General features: G+C 52.2%; 3 protein-coding genes across 4 annotated transcripts in view; all 3 read right to left on the bottom strand.

Moving 5' to 3' along the window:
* Nucleotides 1-1,339, bottom strand: part of LOC138158535 (probable acyl-CoA dehydrogenase 6) — a 21,576-nt gene extending 20,237 nt beyond the window's left edge. Inside the window, 1 exon segment of the mRNA XM_069084596.1 lies at nt 1,004-1,339. Within this exon segment, the coding sequence (XP_068940697.1) occupies nt 1,004-1,213 (210 nt within the window). The 5' untranslated portion in view covers nt 1,214-1,339.
* Nucleotides 1,340-1,456: 117 nt separating this feature from the next.
* LOC138158300 (guanine nucleotide-binding protein G(I)/G(S)/G(O) subunit gamma-11-like) overlaps nt 1,457-19,251 on the bottom strand; it is a 273,389-nt gene continuing 255,594 nt past the window's right edge. The window contains exons 2-4 of one of the 2 annotated variants that reach the window (XM_069084490.1): nt 7,612-7,718; nt 6,554-6,652; nt 1,457-1,886 (exon numbers count right to left, since the gene is read on the bottom strand). In XM_069084490.1, the coding sequence (XP_068940591.1) occupies nt 1,761-1,886; nt 6,554-6,649 (222 nt within the window). In that variant the 5' untranslated portion in view covers nt 6,650-6,652; nt 7,612-7,718 and the 3' untranslated portion in view covers nt 1,457-1,760. The remainder of the gene's footprint in view (nt 1,887-6,553; nt 6,653-7,611; nt 7,719-19,251) is intronic. The other variant, XM_069084491.1, reaches the window with a different exon arrangement.
* Nucleotides 13,447-18,639, bottom strand: GNGT1 (G protein subunit gamma transducin 1). The gene is made up of 2 exons (XM_069084559.1): nt 18,351-18,639; nt 13,447-13,810 (listed from the first exon to the last, which is right to left on the bottom strand). Exons 1-2 carry the CDS (start codon nt 18,444-18,446, stop codon nt 13,682-13,684), a joined length of 225 nt encoding a protein of 74 aa, XP_068940660.1. The 5' UTR covers nt 18,447-18,639; the 3' UTR covers nt 13,447-13,681.

The raw sequence follows: 19,251 nt of genomic DNA, 5'->3' as shown, positions 1-19,251 counted from the left end.
GAGAGAGAGAGAGAGAGAGAGAGAGAGAAACACAAGCAAATCAGCAGCCGGGAAGGTACCCTGTGGGGGAGAGGAAGGACAGCTGCCTGCCCCGGGCCCCTGCACAAAGTGGAGGCCCTAAAAGCAGCCCTGGGTGGGCTGCAGGGACAGTCACAGCAGCTCAGTCACATTTGCCAGTGATTTTGAACATTCTCATTGGCAACAGGGAGACAAGTTTACCTTGAATTCCCGGCCAAACTTTCTGCCCTTTCCCCTGTAAGCTGGCTAAGAGCCGATGTTTCTTGTTTGTTTAGTTACAGACAAAAATTCCCCCCCCCCCCCCCCAATCTAAGGAGTGGAGGCAGAGTTGAGTGCACTCCCTTTTGTCTCAGATCCCAGGCTGGTTTCTGAGGTTGTGAAACATTAGGCTGGTCTGTGAGCAGACCCTTCTGTTAGGGGTCGGGTAACACATCTGGACTTCCGTCTTTCTTTTTCCCAAGGTCTATAGTTAGGACCAGGCCACAGGGAGCCCTAGTCTGGCTCTGTGACGATGGAATGCACAAACCCTTTTCCCTGGGCAGTGTTGAGCAGATTGGTGCCTGTGGTTCCCTAACGTTCTTCGGACTGATTTCAAAAAACAAACCCAGAGGGGAGTCTTTTCTGAAAGGGCCAGGTACTCCTCAAACACCTTTTCGAAAAACACCTTTACTTCTGACAATTTTGGGGTTCCCCTTTGTCTTCTCCTGGAAAAAGTATGGGAATGAGTCCTCCAGCTTGATGTTTGATGCACGCTAACTCTGACCCCCTGGGGAATTCCCCTAAGGAAGCAGACGACCCAGGGCTGGATAGATCCGTACACCACTGGGAAACCAGGCGATCAGCTGAGACCCTCCTGTCCCACTCCCAGAACCCGCTGGGACTCAGGGTCTTAGCTAAGAGAACAGGAAGGGCAAGGGAGGAAGAAGAGGAGGGATTGCTCCGGGAAGTTGGTGGGGGCCCTCCTTGGACTCTTGGCCTCTGCTACCTTCCGCAGGGAAGCCCGTAGAGCCCTGTGCTCCTCTGTGTAACTCAGCAGGTCTGCGCTGCTGGGGCTGCGGCCTTCTTGAACAGTCTCTGGGGAGAAGTGATGTGAGGAGCTGCGGTGGATGCCCCTGAGGATCCCTTTCCCTAGAAAAAGGGACTGGACCACTTCTGGGCTTCTCAGCCAGTGCTTAGAAGCACAGCAGAGGGCCATGGTGTACAAAGAGACAAGGTGCCGAGCCAGGGAGAACTGGAGAGGCCAGAGGGCTAGGGAGTGGGCCAGCGTGGGGCGGGGCCTTGGCTTCCTGCCAAGCCGCCTCTGGCACCCACCTCCTTCCAGGACCCCCCCTGGTCACAGGTAGCCACCCCACAGACTCAGGGAGCAGCCTGACTGCCTCCCCCCAGCCCAGTCTCCGAGAATCCAGGCCCGGTTTTGTCAGAGAGGGAGGAGTGAAAAGAGGAGAGAGAAAGCTTTATTGAGGGAAAAGAGGAGTAAAGGTGCAGGCGGGGCGCTGTCGGAGCCGGCACCTCTTTACCCTGCAGCCCAGGGGTGAAGGTGGGCGAGGGCCTCCGGAATCTGCCTCTGGGGCCGCTGAGATCATCAGAGTGCCAGAGCTTCAGCGTTTCCCTGGAAAGCCGCAGGGAGACACACATTTGCGAGTGTGTCCGGGGAAGCCGAAGGTCTGGGCAGAGCCGCCTCGGCCTTGGCCTTGGCCTTGGCCTTGGCTGACTGGAGGGGGGGTGGGGGCGGGAAGTGCTGCTCAGGAGATCGTGCAGCCTGCTTTCTCCTTGTATGGATTTTTGTCTTCTGGGATGCCCTTGACTAGAGGGTCTTCGCCACAACGCGCCTCGATGTACTTCTTGATTTCTTCGGAACACTTGGAAACCTGAAAGCAGAGAAGAATGTGTCAGGTGGGCCTGCCTGAGGAGGCCACCAAAGAGGCCCCCAGCTCTCCCGGTGCAGCTACCAGTGGCCCCTCAGAAAACTGTCTACCTGGCTCTTTGACTGTGGTCTGCCCCTAAGACTGTGAACACCCTTTGGGCAGAGTTGGCCTTTTCTCTTAGCCCCAGGACTCAACGGCACAGTGCCTTGCACACAGTTGATGCCTAATAAATGCTTCTTGGCTTGACAGCCTCAAATGGGTGCAAGGTTCTGAGGACACTAAGTGGCCACAGATCCTTCTCCTGTAGAAGCTGCTAAAATTTCCACTTAATGTGAGGAGAGAGAGAGTCTGTTTCCAACACTTGACATCGAGGCCTCAATTCCTTTACTTCCCCTATGATTTCTGTTCTTTCCACAATTCTGGAAAGCCTGCTTTTAAGCCCTGCTACTGGAGAGTGTGGAGTGGAGTACGTCTTCTTGCTCTGTGGTTCAGTCACTCTTCCTGACCCAGTTTGGGATTTTCTTGGCAAAGATACTGGAGTGGTTTGCCATTTCCTTCTGCAGTTCATCTTACAGATGAGGAAACTGAGGCAAACAGGGTTAAGTGACTTGCCTAGGGTCACACAGCTAGTAACTGTATGAGGCTATATGTGAACTCAAGAAGATGATCCTTCTTGACTCCAGGCCAGGCACTCTACCAACAGTGCCACCTAACTGTCCCAGACCATTTGTTAAGGGTTACAAAAACCTGGAAAATGACATCTGCCCTTGAGAAATCAATGTTCTGCTATATTGTGTACAGAGTTTAGCAAACAGGAGCATCTGAGGTGGAACATTAACCATTGGGACATTAGACATTGCCCTTCAGAAAGGAAGGGGCCCTGCAAAGCCCCAAAGGAATTCTGATTAATGCTCACCCATGAAGTCTTTGCTTGACTACCTCTGCAGAGGGGAGCCTGCCAACCAGAACTCCACCTCCATCTTCACAATCCTCAACTTTTCTTCCCATCAGAAATTCCTCCCCACTGCTCCAGCCTCTGTCCCCTGGGGCCAAGCAGAGCTGAGCACCAGCCTTCCTATCCTAGCTCTTCAAAGGCTTGGAGACAGTTCTCACATCACCCCATACGCTGCTGTTTTCCAGCCTAAAATAAGTCCAGTTTCTTCAACCAGCCTTCCTAGGGCACAGACTTGAGGGTCTTAACTGGTCACCCACCCCATATACTTTCCAGCTTCTTAATGTCCTTCCTAAAGTATAATGCCCAGAGAGAGAGGGTTGGGCACTGGACCTGTTGTTTCACTAATCTAAGGAATTTCTGGGAGAAGAAACTCTCTACCAATGCACAGTGACACCTACCTTGCAGCTTTCCAGCTTGGATAGTTGGCTAGAACAGTGAAAGATATAGTGACTTGCCTAGGGTCATACATCCTGATATGTCTAAAGTGAGACTCAAACTTCCAATGAGGCAAAATTTGTAAAGCACTTAGCACATATTTGGTGCTGAATAAATGCTACTTTCCTCCCTTCTTGGCTCAGAAGCAGGCTCCTTAGCTGCCACGCCACACTGCTTCCAACTGACCACAATATTGCAAAAATAGCCTGGCCAGGACAGTGAGATAGGTCTCTTTGCAGCCCACCCGTGGCTGCTCTCCCAGGACTGCATTCTCTGTCACACCCAACACATCATCTGACTCTTCCCAGTCACCTCCAAGTCTCGTTGCCTTCCCTCCAGCATCTCCCATCCTTCCCACCCTCCTCCCACTGGAATTTGGACTCCACTGGGACCCCTGGACTCCAGTTGGTAAGTTTTGCCCATCTTGTCTGGTCCTTGGCCCACCATGCCACTTTCTGACCATCTCTAAGACATGCTAACCCCATGATTTCCAACTCCATTAGCCACCCAGAGGAAAAGGCATGGGAGAGTTGCTATCTGCACCCTTGGAGGGATGCTTTCATTGGTGAGGTCCTGGTTCCAGGCTTAGGTATGACTCACATTTCCTAATGTGACTCCTTCAGGACCTAGAACAGGAATTTATCTGGAATCCTGCCATACAGTAGATATTCAGGCTGGGGTCATCTTATGGATTTCGCTCTTTAAATGCTCAATGTCTCCCCATTTGAGCTCTGATCTTGACACCCCTCTCTCCAGGATGCTACCAAAAGATATTCCTTTCAACAAATACTTACTGCTAAGTACCTGCAAGGCACTGAGATAAAATAGACATGGACAGTACCCTCAAGAGGCTAACAGTCTAATAGGAGGGATGAAACATGTAAAGAAGCTTGAATAAGCGAGGTTGGGGCAGGGGGACAGCAATAAGGCCTCCTGACAGATTTGAGAAGATCGGCACCACATCAAACTGAAAGTGTCTGGGAAAGTTTCATGGAAGAGACAGAATCTGTACTGGTCCACCAGTAGAATGACTTGAGCAAGCAGAGATAGCAGGAGCAATCTGTCCTAGACATGCCTGAACACACTGAGAGAAGAAATGCCCAGGCAGGATTGGAGAACCGTGAGTACAGAGTACACAAAAGGGAATATGATCAAATAAGGCTGGAAAGGAAGGTTGGAGCCTGACCTCATAGAGCCTTGAATGCCAGGATGAGTCTGAGTTTTAATCAGTAAAAAATAAATGGGGAGCTACTGAAGACCATCAGTGAGATCAGACCCATCTCTTGAAAAAGTTGTTGATTAAAGGGAGCTAAAGGATGGCTTGGAGAGGCGGGAGAAGGGAGGCAGAGCAGCCAGTGAGGAGGTGGTGGTTCTCATGGGATGGCAGGTGAGAGGAGATGAGGACTGGAATTAGAGGTAACCGTGGCAGCAGAGAGAAGGGGCAGAATCCAAGGATGGCATGGCAACTGGATCTCCCAGACCTGGTTGGCTTTCAGTGAAAGGCAATGGGGAAAGCTGGGGGGCCCTCCGTGGGAACAGGGATCTCCTTTGGAAGAAGCCATTCAGGGACATGGGCATTGAGGCTAGGGAGAAGGAAGGCAGACATGGGCCCACATGCCAGGGGAGAGGTCATCTTCCTAGAAATGATATTTGAAGCCATGACAGCAGATGCAAATGGAAAATAAGAGAATGGAGAAACAGAAGACAGCAGAGGAATGAGTCTTGAGGGGCATCCATACCGAGGTGCTGGAAGAAGGAAAAGAAATAGCAAAGCACCCCAAGATGGACCATTCAGAGAAGAGGGTGGAAAACTAGGCAGGAAGCAAAAACAGAGGCTGAAAGGATAGCAAAAGATCATTGGACTGGGTCTCAGAAGCTCTGACTCTGCCCCTACATCCCAAGGTGAAAGTAGACAAGCCTGTTCACCTCTGAGGGAGTCAGTCTCCTCATCTCTAAAATACAGCAACAAAAGCAACAGAAAGCCTTTGGGGTCCTTTCCAGTTCTAGTATTCTGGAATTCTCAGGGAGAGAGAGAGAGAGAGAGAGAGAGAGAGAGAGAGAGAGAGAGAGAGAGAGAGAGAAAGTGGGGGAGGGTGTGATAGTCACATAATATCACATTGCAGGAAGCATTACTGGTTTTTTGGGTGTTCCAGGAAGCTGGAAGCTGACTCAGCCAGCGTGTGTCCCAAAAGGCAGGTCTTTGGGAAAAAATGCACCCCATAAGTGTCATCCTTTAGCTCTCTATAAACAAGAATTGTCTCCAGGCCCAGCCCACAGCCAAATCTGACCTGAAGGACACAGACCCAGGAGTCCTCAGCCTTCCTAATTACAATGTAAATTAGTGCATTAAGAATTGATTAAGCTCTTACCTAGTGCCAAGCACTGTGCTTGGGAACCCAAAGACAAAACTAAAACACTCTTTGCCTGCCAGGAACTTGGGGGAAGGAAGAAAGGAGGAGGGAGGTGAAATGTCACATAAACATCTAAGTACAGAATGAGGAGACTGCTGCACAGGACATGCCAGTCCCCAGGGGACCTCCATGTGTAGAGGGAAGCCCACAGCACCTCCCGAATGTTTATTCATTCTGTGAAGAAAATCTTGGGGTCAGGATAGACCCCTTGGACTCCCCTCTCCTCTTGGCTCCCTTGGCTCAAATCCACTGGCATTTGTGCATGAAGGAAACCATTTATGTTGAAGAAATGCTTGTTGCTCCTCAAAGGATTCCCGGAAAGAGTTCTAGTCAGGAGGTGATTTGGACAGTTCTGGTTGGGAACGGGTTACCTGAAGTTGGGCCTGGAGCCTCTAACCCATCCTTTCCTCCATATTCCGGGGAAAGGGGGACCTGTCCGAGGTGAGATGTATGGAGCAGAGGAGCTCAGAGCTGCCCTCGAGATGGGAGTTTTGGGAAAGCAAACCTGAGGCTCTAGGACCAGAGATACCCGAAAGCCAGCATGCCCCAGAGTGGGGTCTCTGCATTAACTACTAAGCCCTTGGGGCACGGCTGGAAGGACTAGAAGGACTTCCCGGGGGTGGAAGTCTCAAAGTCCTCCTTCAAGAGGGCTAGAAACAAAGAGTTTCCTGACCTTACGGCATTCCCATCTGCCCTCACCTCACACATCTTCCCTCATCCAGGCTGCTGCTCCAGAGCGAGCTCCTCCCTCCCATCTCAGCCTGCAGCCTGCAGAGCCCTCGGGGCCGGAGAGGCTCGCTTCCCCCAGGTGAAACCGCCTCTGGCCGGGGGTCTGGGTTACCGGGGGGTGGGGTGGGGGCGGGGGTCACCTGCTGCCTCTGCAGCTTCGCCTCCTTCCGGAGCTGCGCCACCTCCATTTTCAGCTTGTCCTCCTCCGACAGGTCTTCGACGTGGACGGCGGGCATCTTCTCTCTGCGGAAGGTGAAGGATGGGGTCCTCTGAGCTCCTACCCCGCCCTGGAGCCACTTCGGTAGCAGAGCTTGTGGAGGTCGGTCTGTCCCAACTCACCGCCATTGGGGCGTTGGGGCGTCGGGCCCTCGCGCCCCAGTTCTTCCTGGGCACAGCCTCCTCTCCCAGCTCCCAAGGGGCGGGGGGGGGGGTGCCCCCGACCTCGACTTTCCAGATGCGCTTCCACGCGCCCAGTCCCATCCTGCTTCCGTAGGGGTCGGAACCCAGATTCTCAATTCTCGGCACACAGAGACACTCCTCCCGGCTTCTAGCGCTGCGTCTACCCCTGCTCTGGATGCTCCAAGGGAGGAATGCCCCCAGTCACACACACACACACACACACACACACACACACTGCTCCTCCTCACGTCTTGTCCAACTCCACTGCCATGGGGGCGCAGCACCCCAGCTTCTCAACTCCTCATGTCCACAGCCTCCCCATCCAGCCCCAAAGCTCTCCGGATGCCCCACACTCGAGACCTTCCCATTGTTCTTCCTCAGTCCCTGGCCCGTCCCACCGCGGGCAGCGAGGTTGGTGATTCAGCTCCCTGAACCCCGGCCCCTTCCAGCTCCTGGAGACGCATCCACTTGGGCGTCGTGAGGACCGAAGCCCTGAATGTCCCCCAGGTCTTTTAGGACCTTTGGAGCCCTGTCCCAGACGGGGACAGGGCCCTTACAGGGGACCTGCAGGGGGAGGGGAGCAGGGCAGCTGAGGAGGGAGAAGATTACCCACGGACTTCCCAGGCTAGCCCGCAGAGTGCTGGCGGACCCCGGGGTTGGATCACCAAATCCCAGACTTAAACCTGGGAGGATTTTGGAGATGCTCGAGTCTTCTACCCTCTTCCAAGCCCTGCCCCCTCCCACCGCAACCCTTATAAGGGAAGAAACCCTGACAAGTAACCCTGAGAGGGAGAGTGACTTGCCTGAGGTCACCCAGCCAGGAGTACGGTTACGATTCGAACCCAGGATATCTGCTGCTAGCGCCAGCGTGCAGTTTACTGTACTGCCGCCTGACCCCTGGGCACTAGAGCTGGGAGGAAGCAGGTCAGAGGCTTGGGGCTGGGTTTCTTGTTTTTTAAAGTTACATCCGGGCTTTGTGTGTGAATCAAGGAAGAGGATGCGGCCCTTCGGGATCCTCGGTCCCCTATCGGGGCCCTCCTCCCCTCCCGCCGTGCTCCAGCCAAGCCTGGTTTCCCCGGGGCGGGGGTGGGAGGTAGCTGAGGAGGGAAGGTTGGGAGATGGTTTTCCAAGGACCAGGCTTCAACCCTGCGTAACTGGGGCCCCCCAGGACTCAGACTGAAGCAAGGACCTGGTTAACTGGATCTGGGACCCCCCAAACCACTGGATAATTAGGGAGAAGTGGGGGAGGTTAATATAAGCAATACACTGGCTGTTAGAGAGCCCTTTAAAGATTCCACTTTGATACCCGCTGTCTTATTTGATCCTCAAAATGACCCAGTGAGCACACCCTGCAAGTGTCATGATGCCTGACTTTTTTCATTTGAGGAAACTGAGTCACAGAGAGATGAAGTGGCTTCCCATGGCTAACACAGTAGCATCTGAGGCAGAACTTGACCATTGTCTGACTGAACCCAGGACTCTCTCAGGAGAAAGAGGTAACCCTACCTATGGACAACCCATCCCTCCCCCACCCCCTCCAATACTCCCTCAACACAGCCTATGGACAGTCCTCCCCTCCTCTCCCCTCCAACACCCTTCCACCACTGCCTATGGACAGCCTATCCCTCCCCCACACACACAAGCCCCCTGCTGCTGCTGGTTTGATAGTTGCAGAGGACACTGCTTTCTGGAAGGCTCTGCCAGCAGCAGAACCAAACAGAAACTCACAGATTTTTTTTTTTAATTCAGAATTTAACAATCATCAAATACAATGGGCATCTCCAGAGCCAAAGTAGCCAAGGAAAGGAAGCTTGTGTGTGAAGCTGAGGATCTCTTCTGTCCAGCTCTCTTTTCTTTGTTGATCTATAAGAAATCAGACTTGTAGCTTTGCCCACTGTCCTGCTCTGAGACTGTCAGCTTTCTGACCTTCCTTCTGCTCTTTGTGGTTTTGAACAGGGTGCCTCAATGCCCCTCTCCTTCATCCTTTCAAATCTCATCTTGATCCACTCTACCTCCCTACACCTTCACCCTTTGGGGGAAAAAAGGGGGGAAAAGCCTTTGTAGCAAATATGCCCAGTCAAGCAGAGCTAACCGACTTTGACTGTGTCCTAATATGGACATCTCATTCCCTATGGCCTCCAGACAGTCCCAGGTCTCTTCCAGCCTTAAAGCCCTTTCACTGGATCCTGCCATGCCCCCAAGCAGTTTTACAGTGTCTTCCCTCCCTTGCAGTCAAGCACTCCTTGACTTCCTCTCCCCGCCTACCACTTTCTTCTCAACCCAATGGCTTCCAACTGGGCCCTTGGCCTGAACCTGCTCTCCCCAAGGTTCCCATTGATGGCTTCCCTGCCAAGTCTGACATCCTTTGCCACCTCCTGATCTTGGCCTCGCTGCAGCCTTCAGCATTGTTTTCTGGATCCATGCTCCTCTCTGGGTTTGATGAACCTGCTCATCCTTTCCTGACCATACTCCTTCCTGTCCAGCCCTTCCTTCTTAGTAACACTTTCTGAATCGCCACCCACAGCCTGTCCCCCATGAATGGGAGAGAGCCTCAACCCTCTATCCTTGGCCTTTCCCCCCTTTTCTCTCTATACTACCTTGGTGATCTCATCAGCTCTCATGGGCTCAATGATCATGCCTATACAGATAATCCCCAATTGTATCATTGCAGCCTCAGACTCTTTCCTGAATTCCAGTCCCATCACTGACTGCCTTGTGGACATTTTGAAATGGATGCCCCAGAGGCATCTCAAGCCTAAAATGGAACTCATTGACTCCTGCCTTAAACCCATCCCTTCCCAACTTACCTGTCTTTGCCATACACCTCCAGAAGAATCTCAGCTCCATGGGGAAGAAAACTATTTCTCTTTTATCTTTGTTTCTCCAACAGCTCAAGGGATTGGACTGGATGCCAGTTCATGCAGCAGAGTGGGCTTGTGGGTCTAGTGGATAGGGAATATTGTGCTGTCACTGATGAAGTCACAACTCCTTCAGAATAGGTTCATATAATCATACATTCTATGGAGTATTTGTGCCCAACCTGTGGCAGTGTCCCAAAGTCAAATAGGTTTGATCAGTCATGGTTAGACACATTGTACATTGACCCAATATGGTGATGTTGTTTTGGTCTTCTTCGAGAATGAAGGACAATCAACAGTCAACCGTGTAATCACACTAATGGTCACTTACCAAGAATCATTGAAGCCCTTCTGTGCCAAGCAGTTCAGATCCATTCAACAAATGTTTAATGAGCTCCTGCTGGGCTAGACATTGGAGATACCAAGACAGACATAGACCCAGAGAAGGGGGAAGGGGGCAAGTCCAGAAAGAACTGATACAGTGGAGAGGGACCAGGTCGGGGATGGTGGAATCATGGAAGGCCTGTGAAGGTGAGGGCATTGAAGTTGTCTTAATAAAGGAGAGGGGACATTGACTGTCGGGGAGGCGGGGGGGGGGAGTGATCCATATGATCCAAGAATGGAGATGGGAGAGGGAAGGACAAGAGGCCCTTTTGGCTGGAAGATACACAACAAGATGTTGAGCTGGGTGCAAGTTGGTGGTGAATCGCGAATCCTCAAGTTGGGATCAGAAGTTTGTACTTTATTCAATGGGCACTGGTGAGCCAGCCAAGGTGTTTGAGTGAAGGAGTTGAGCAATCAGCCCCAGTGGGACATTTGGAAGTTCTCTGGGCAGCTACATGGTGGATGGACTGGAGTAGAGATGGAGGTGAAGAAGGGAGACCAAGAGAAGGTTGGCAATCATCCCCTGAGAGGTGATCTTCATCAAGTGAGTGCTGCCCCTGGGGTTCGAGGGAGGAGAAGAGCGGGCCCCTGCATCTGACTCAGAGGGAAACAGATGAAGACAATACTGCACACAGAACCAAGGAGTTCTGGGTTCAAATCTAGACCATGGCAGTTGTGAATGGGGTGGCCCTCTCCAGGTCCCTTCAGGTCTCTGAGCTGCACTTTCTACTCTTCAGGTCAACAGCAAATCAAATTTGGACTCAGGCAGCTGACGTTTGACAGGAAAAGCAAACAACTCCAAGAGGCAGCTGTCCTCCTTCCTCCTATATGTGTCCTTGGATATGTGTAGGGCATGTGAAAGACTGAATTTACAAAATTCAGGTGGAGAGAGATAGACAGATTGAGAGACAGAGACAGACAGAGAGACAAGAGGGACAAAGAGACAGGAGAGAGAAATGGAGAGAGAGAGCTGAGAGAAGGACAAGACAGAGACAGAAACAAGAGAAACCGAGAGAGCCCCCATGCTCAGGGGCTCTGGGCAGGGAATATCTACAGCCCTCCCTGGGCTCCTATTCTCCTTTCTCCATTGCCTTTAACCTGATTACCTGGATTTCCAAAGGAGCAAGCCCTGAGGACAACAGGAAGGAGTGGCCAGCAGCCCCTGGGCAGGGACAATGGCAGTGATGTCATCTCCTCTTCCAGGTCTCTATCCGGTCCCAGACCCTTCAGAGTCACTACTTTCAAGTGCCCAGGTCCTAGATTCCTCCCAACAGAGAAATGGCTTGGCCTTCAGAATGATTTCAGCCTCTTTTGTCCAAACTAGTAGTCTCTGGGGACGGGTGCCCTACCATGAAATGCCAGGCACACCCCCCTGGCCTGAGATCTGTGAGAAACATTCCTCCACCAGATTCATGTAGGCTGAAAGCAAATGTGAGAGGGACACAATCTGGATAAAAGGAGCCAGCAATGTGGGCATGTTTGACATCATCAACGGCTCCCTCCCTCTCTCCCTCTCTTTGAGTCTGACCAGGCAGCCCTTGCACAAGAAGACCACTGGGGAGCTTTTCTGGCTAAAGTTCAGTTGGACTGTATCTACAACACCCTTTTGACTTACCGGTCTGTAGCAGCAACCACACTAGCACACAGGGTGGTCTCCTAGCACAGATTCTTGGCTTTTCTAAAGGAAAGACCTTTAAAGGGGTCTTACTGTAATTAATAGCCAGGTAAGCACAGACAAGTAGAAAGAAATGAGTATCCAAGAAAGAATCCAATAGACAGGGCTCCAGCTATCTGAACAGAGCAATAGATGCCTAATCACCAGACCAGCAAGCACGGACATTTGGGTTCAGGCACAAGGCGGGAAGGTGGGGGGGAGTTTCTTGTCTGGAGAAATCACAAAGAAACACTCTTCCCATGACTGAGCCCCAAAGTAAAATACCAACCTCCCAGTATACAGAGTTTTCAGCTAGTAGGTTCAGAATCAGAAGGCTTCACAACCCACCTGACTCAGTGCCTAATTGGCCCAGTGACAGAAGGTGTGAAAGCCTTCCTGCCAGCAAGCCTCCCCTAAGTAAGCTTCCCCTAGGCAAGTTCCTCCCCCAAGGCAATATAAATCTCCCTGAGTCACCCATGGGCTCTATGGGACTCAGGATGAGCCACAGCTGTGAACTGAGTGGGAGGGAGCTCGAAGCAGCAAGACATCCATGATTGAAATACCTGTAGACCTGGGAACACAGCTCCTGTTCCAAGGGGAAAATGAACACATGTGGTCACACAAGCCTATTAATGGACACAGAAGATCTTATATTCCATTAACTCTACACAGGCTTGGAATTCTGTCAAAAAAAGGAAATGAAGTTAGCTTGCCATAAATTGTTCTTGAAACCGCCATCTTGGCCCTATGTGATGGCTGCTTCCTTTTCTAGATGTCCACTAACATGAATAACGTGTCATCATTTTTCTAGGCTCCCTGGCCTAGGCTTAGAGACTCTATTCTCTTTCTTCTCACATCTTGACATTTCTCTCCCAATTTGTGAAGGATACAAACCAGCCTGGGGGGCAAGAAGAACAGTGGCTGGGGCATTGAGAGGGGGGCCCCTCGGATTTGCTGCCATTGAGGTTTGGGGGCCTTAGGTAGGTCACTGAACTTCTCAGGACTCTGGTTTCCTCAACTATTAACTGAAGGGCTTGGGACAACCTCACTTCTAATGTCCCTGCCTGATCAAACTGGAGTTCTAACCAGCATATCTCTCTGCTTAGTTCTCAACATGCAGAGGTGGCACTGCCCACGGCCCTCAGCAAGGACAGGCTGCTCTCTAGTGGAAATGGGGGCTCAGATCGGGGGTGAGATGGCATCTCCATCTCTTCTCAGCTTCTGGGGGCCAAGCTGGGTCCAGGGCCTTCCTGATGATGCTGGGAAACAGGAACCCTCTTTTTGGCACAGCCCAGCCCACAGTACAGTGAGAGCTGACCAGCTCTGGAGCCAAGTCTGGAAGAGTTGAGGATGATGAAGCCCACAGTGAGTGGTTTTCCAGACAGAATTGTCTGGATGAGGAATAAGAAACGAGCCAACAGAAAACTTGAAAATTAGCTGGATGCCAGCACCTGGGTGCATGCCAAATCCCCGGGGGAGGCCATGTGGATTGTTTTTGCAACAATGAGAAAGAATCCCACAAATGTGGGAGAAGACTAGATGAGGCAGCATGGGGAGAGGGGGACTCCTCCTGGGGGAGTCCATAGTAGAAGTATTAGTGAAAGGGATTGATGGTCACCAAACAACCCAACATGTTCACTGAGGCCAAGAGAAACCTGAGAGAGACAGAGACAGATAGAGACTCAGATCAGTCAATTCAATGAACTGCCTTCCAATCTTTATTAAAAGTGAATTCTGAGAGTGTATGGGGGTGGTAGGGAACAAAAGCCCTCAGAAGACCACCAAGGGTCTGCATCTTCTGCTGAGGTGTGAATGGTTCCCTGCAGGTGGTGGGATCTGCCTGACTCCCATGGAGATTGCAATGGCGAGCTTTGGAGTTTTGGATCCTTTCATTCTGGTCTGTTACAGCAAAGGGATTTAAAACTAATTTAAAGCATCTGGGTCCTTCCAGGGTTCTCGATGTGCTGGTGCTTTCAGGAGATAATGCAGCCTCCCTTGAGCTCCTTGAAGGGGTTCTTGTCCTCAGGGATCCCCTTTACAAGGGGGTCCTCACCAGACCTCTCCTCGATGTAGTCTCTTACTTCTTCACAACATTTTGAAACCTTTGAAAAAGAAAGGAGGGAGAAGAGCTGCTGACAGATGCCATTGGCCTAGTACACAGAATACCCCCAGAGACAGACCATATTGGAGGTGTGGCTGGTGCCCAAGTCTTATCTTCCTTCCCCCAACTTTTCTTAGAGTCTTGGACCCTCTGTGAGGTTTCAACCTGAATGCTCTCCCTTGTACTAAGTGATGAGGGCCCCACTGGGACCAGGTCCGCTCCTTACCCTTCCAAGGAATCAATTAATTTGGTGCCCTGGTAGGCACTGGGGTGGCAGAGAGAGATGAAACCAGCTCCTAACCTCTGGGGGCTGACATTGGGCTTGAGGGCAAAAAAAACATGAGATAAGTTGAGGAAGGGGATGCAGTTGTGACCAGTTGGTCAGGAAAAGCTTCCTGTGGAGGGATCCCTGAGCTTTGAGAAAGCACATAGATTATGGGGCTGGGGGGAGGGGTGGAGATTGAGCTCAGGCAGCAGCCAGGGTGGCTGGAAAGTGTCTGCCTCACAGAGGGGTTGTTGTGATGCTGTCTGGGTCCATTGCTATGAGAAGCAGTCACCAGAATAATGTGAAAGGAAGCATTCAGAAGAGAGGCCACAGGCCTTAAGGGCCACCACAGCCCAAGTGCATGCCAGGTGCCATGGACACAGACAGGAATGGAGGAGCCCTTCCTCAGGGAGCTGTGTGGCCCTCAATGAAGACTCTGCATCTTGAACCACAAGAGATGGCCATCTATAGGATGTGGTGTCTGTGCACAGGGGCAATGCAGGGGCCAGGTTGGGGGTGGCAGCTCTGCTGGGAACCAAGGAAGCAGGCCACGGATTTCACAGGGCATGTGAAGATATTACGGCTTCTCCCTCTCCTGCTGCACCAGGGACTTTAGGAGCAGTGGGGATCAGGCCCATGACCCTCCATGAATCCTCAGTCCCACCCTGAACCAGGAGTCCTGTGTTTCCCCTAACAAAGCGGAGTATTGTGGCTGCATGCTTGGTGTTCAATCCCTAGAACACAAGGGAGGGAAGGAAGGGATGGCTGCTTTGTCCAAGTTAGCTCTGAAAGTGGTATGGCTATGAGCAGGGAATCCATGTGACTGGTCCAAAGGACCTGTGTTCCACTCTTAATCTCAGCTCAGTTTTTCCCAGCCATTTTCCCTGCGTGGTTCACCCCCTGCCTCTGGGAGGGGGAGGGGAAAGAAAGGGCAGAGAAGTATTTGTCCCACAAGCTCAGGGGCCTCTAGATGTGGGACTGGAAGGTATGGAGCGAGGGACAAGATGGCATTGGGTCCCCACCCTCCCAGAGGCTTTCGGACAGAACAAGAGTACAATGTACCACCACCAGTAGTGGGGGATAGGGCTCCCCAGATGGCAGATTCTATTCCCTGGCCCCAGCCTCACTCCAGGGCAGCCTTGCCAGTTGGCCTGGCAGCATCAGGATTAGGAGCCACTGAGCACAAACCAGGAGCAGTCTGGCTATTGCCGGCAAAGTCTTCGCCGTTAAGCTACTTCTCAGCCCTGAGACTTGACTATGAACTGCTTGTATCTGGAGATCACACTGAATCCCAGCCTCTCCTCACATGCCCTCCAATATCTCATCATGACAAGGGGGTGAGCCGAGGTATCCTCAGTCTATGCCAAGATGGACGGGTCCTGGACGTAGGCCCAGTGACGGAGAGTCTATGTGTTGTCATTCAAGGCCGGAGCTTCCTGACTCGGATGGGCCTGGTGGCAGAAAGCTGGGCAGGGGGGACAGGTCACTGGGGCTCTGGCACCTGCTGTAGAAAGCCTTCCCCTGACACTGCCTTCCCAGAGGCTGGGGCCTGGGACCAAGGGTGCTTATTTGGAAGCCCCAACAAATTGGGTCTCTCAGTACCTTTCCTGCTTCTAATTCAGGCCTCAAATCCTCAGGCCCCACTCTGGGAGTCAGGGGCGGATTTACCTTAGGGCAGGTTGGACAGTACAGAATTCCCTCCAAGGCAGGCCCAGCTGCCTTCCCATTGTCATAGATCAACACTCTCACACAGATGGTGAACAGAAAATGGTGCCCCTCCTATGGACAAACTCAGGAGCCCAACAAGTCAGACCAACCCCTAAAGTGAGATGCCTTCAGAAGGAAAAAGAAATACGAATGGGTGTGTGAGTGTGCATATATATGTGTATTGTGTCAGTGTGTGTATGTATGGCAATGTGCGTATTGTGTATTTCTGTGTAAGCATATGTCTAAGTGTGTGTCTGTAGTATATGTATGAATATGTATATGTGTGTTGTGTTAGTGTGTGTGCTAATGTGTAGGTATGTGTGTGTGCATTCGGCAGCCAAGTGGCGGGTGGACTGCAGCAGGGAGAGGTGTGAGCAGCATGACTGCAGCAGGGTCTGCCATAGTCCAAGAATTCAGTGCTGAGGCTCTCCAGAGGGTAGATGCCCCTGAAGCCTTTTCCCATTGTCTCTGGATGATACAGACTTTTATCTCTCCCGGGATAAAAGACATCCCTATCTGCCATTTTTCTCTTTCTGACATCAGAATGAATTTGCATTTCTTGGAGTGCATACCCCATGCTGCTAGGAAGTGGGGTGAGTGTGCAGGCTGGCCTGGGATTGCAGCCTCAAGGCCAAGAGGGGCCCTCAGGCACATCAGGAGGGGCTCTTTGGGGTGGGGGAAGGCACCTTCTGCCCTTCAGTTCTCTGCTTTGGGGTCTGACTTGGGTTGTACCCTAGGCTCTGGGCCATGACCCACAGAGAAGATGGAGGCCACATTGCCACTTCTGGTCATGGGGAGAGCTGGCCCAAACTTTCAAAGCAACATCACATCCCTTCTCACTTTGACAGTGGGCACCCAGAGGTGATGGGCAGGCTGGCAGGAGCAAGGCCCAGCTTCAGTCGCCGAGGAAGCCTCACATGTGGAGACACCAGAGAGCAGAAGAGGAGGTCACCAAGGGGCTGTCATGGTGGCAGGCACTGGCGTCCACAGAGAAGGCCAGGACTTAATACTTAGTTCACTGCCTGGTGCAGAGAAGGCACTTACAAAATGTTTATAGACTGAATGACCCTGAGCCCCCAGAGGCTGGAAGGGGCCCATCCTCTGTGGAGGATTTATGGGAGAGAGTCTGGACTGGGTCTCAGGTGGGCCCCGCCCCACCCTGGTCCATCAGGTGTTTGCGGATTTGGATTAAACAAATGACTGGAATGACCGGCAGTCCGACAATGGCCTCAGGGGCCAGAGATGGGAGAGTAACCCCTAAAGCACCTGACTTCTAGCCCAGGCTTGGTTACCCAGTCTATTTCTTGGATTGCTGGTTAGGATTATGAATAAAGACAGAGCCACCAAACCGTAAGGACTGTAGGCAACAAGAGAGACCCTACAACGTGTGATGGATGGGCCACATGTCTGGGCCAGGGTTCTAGCAACAGCTGAAAGACGGAGGGTGGAAGGCTCAGAGCCTCCATGTCCTCCTGTCCCTCCTCCACAGCTGACAAAGTCTGGCTCAGTCACCTCTTGTGGCTCCCTATTACACCGAGAGCATATGAAACCCTTCATAGTCTTGCACTAGACACTCCTCACCCTGCCCCCACCAGGGAGTCAGGTCATGGCTTCAAGATAGCCCCAGTGCCCCCTCCTCTAGGGCGCTTCTTGGAGGCTAGCAGCCTCCCCTCTAAGCATAGCTTGTACCTCCACCTGGATGTCTCTGTACATAGTTTCCCTTGTACAGTGTAAACACTTGAGGCCAGGAACTATTTCTCCTTTGTCTTTGCCCCCAGCACCAGCTGGACACTCATCAGTGGTTATTGATTGGCTGATGGATGGATTGATGATGCAGTTCAGTCCTTGCAAGCCTGGTGGCATGCACTCTGTGCATCCCTAGCTCAAAAGGAGCCAAATGCTCCTCCCTCCCTTTCCCTGCCTTCACTTGGGCAGGGAGCCTTCGGGAAGATGCATGCATGTTCCAGGAGGGAGATGACCACTAACCAGGCTGCTGTTCACCCTTAGCTTGCAGGCTCTGAGTTAGGAAAGCCTGCTTCTGACCGGTCCCTACATGGTGCACAGAGGGGCAGATATACAAGACCTTTCACTACAGTCAGTGTTGGGATGAGCCCATTTCGAAGATTAGAACAAAAAAAATGGGGTAGGTAGAGGGGGAGAGTAACAGTGAGCATTTCAGAATATTGCCTCTATTCTTTTGCAGGGATTGCTGGACCCAACAGCCTGGCAGGCAGGTAAAAAATGCAGAGACAACCCCATAGTACAGGTGATAACCATGAGGCCTCCACTCTTGGTCAAGTGCATTCCTCTGTACTGACCCTGAGGTCTCTGACCTTGCAGAGGAGAGCAGCTTTCTGGCCTCCTGGGCCTGGGACTGGTCAGAGGTTGGGCACCCACGTAGGCACAGGGCACTGCTGGCCTGGCCTGGGAGCCTCCTCCCTGCCCCCCAGGGCTGGCTTACACAGGGAGATCCCCAGTGGCCTTCCCAGGAACCTCCCCTAGCCTTGTCTTGGGCCAGGTCCTGGTCCTTGACTGAGAAGTCCCAGGGCTCCCCAAAGCAGCCACTTACCACCATTCTCTCCAGCGTCACCTCTTTCTTCAGCTGGTCCACTTCCATTTTCAACTTGTCCTTCTCTGTCAGATCTTCGATATTGATCACTGGCATCTTGTCCCAGGGATGGCTCTCCCACCAGAGCCGCACTTGTTCCCTTCTGCCAAGGGCTTGGTCTGCCTCAGAGTCTGCCCTTCTCTGACCAGCTTGTCAGGTCTGGCTCCCACCCTTCTCCTGCCTGACTCCCCGGCCCCAGGGTTTTAAAGCAACTTGATATAAGCTCTACTTATGTGATTAAACCAAGGGTTTACCCCTCTGCCCCAGGCTGGGGTCATAGTCTACAATGTGGGCTGAAGATGGAGGGGGTCTCTCCACAGCCCACTGTGCTTTTCCTTTTCAGTGATACTGTATTTTTTTAGGTACTCATGGGATGATTCACATGCTTTTTCATTCTTTTTGAGGTCATAGGGGTAACTGACCACTAATCCACTAAAGTGCTGATGTGATTAATCTGGTATTAGAGGGGCCCCAGGAAGAGGCCAGCAACTTGCTGAAGTCTGGACTGGAGTCCGGGGCCCTGAATAAAAGCTGAGCCAAGGAGGAGCACACTGCCCACAAGGGAGCAAGCCACATCCTGGGAGGAAGTAGCTCCAGGAAAGTGTTCAGAGCTGCCCAAATGCTCACAGCCTGGGGGAGAAAGAGGAGGGACGTGCCAACCAGCCCTGTTGTGTTCATTTATCCAGGCCTGATTCCTGTGGGCACTTCTCCAACAAGGGGCCAAACCACAGAGAGAAGGACTTGGGGTACTGCCCTGCTAGGGTTAAAATGCTAGGTGGCTTTTACTGAGCATCCCTTAAGCACCCCAGGGCCTGCCCCTGACCCTGCACTGGTAGACTGAAGATGAAGGAGGTCACTGTGG

Source organism: Petaurus breviceps, unplaced genomic scaffold (assembly GCF_028583685.1).
Source record: "Petaurus breviceps papuanus isolate PSGF00001 unplaced genomic scaffold, PetGlider_PUasm1.0 174, whole genome shotgun sequence".
Taxonomy (NCBI): domain Eukaryota; kingdom Metazoa; phylum Chordata; class Mammalia; order Diprotodontia; family Petauridae; genus Petaurus; species Petaurus breviceps.
This window is presented reverse-complemented; position numbering and strand designations above follow the sequence as displayed.

Excerpts from the sequence above, each read along its gene's own strand:
- GNGT1 (XM_069084559.1), bottom strand. The coding sequence starts at position 18,446 with ATGCCAGTGATCAATATCGAAGATCTGACAGAGAAGGACAAGTTGAAA. Across the intron at positions 13,811-18,350 it reads TGACGCTGGAGAGAATGGTG|GTTTCAAAATGTTGTGAAGA; the intron begins GTAAGTGGCTGC and ends TCTTTTTCAAAG.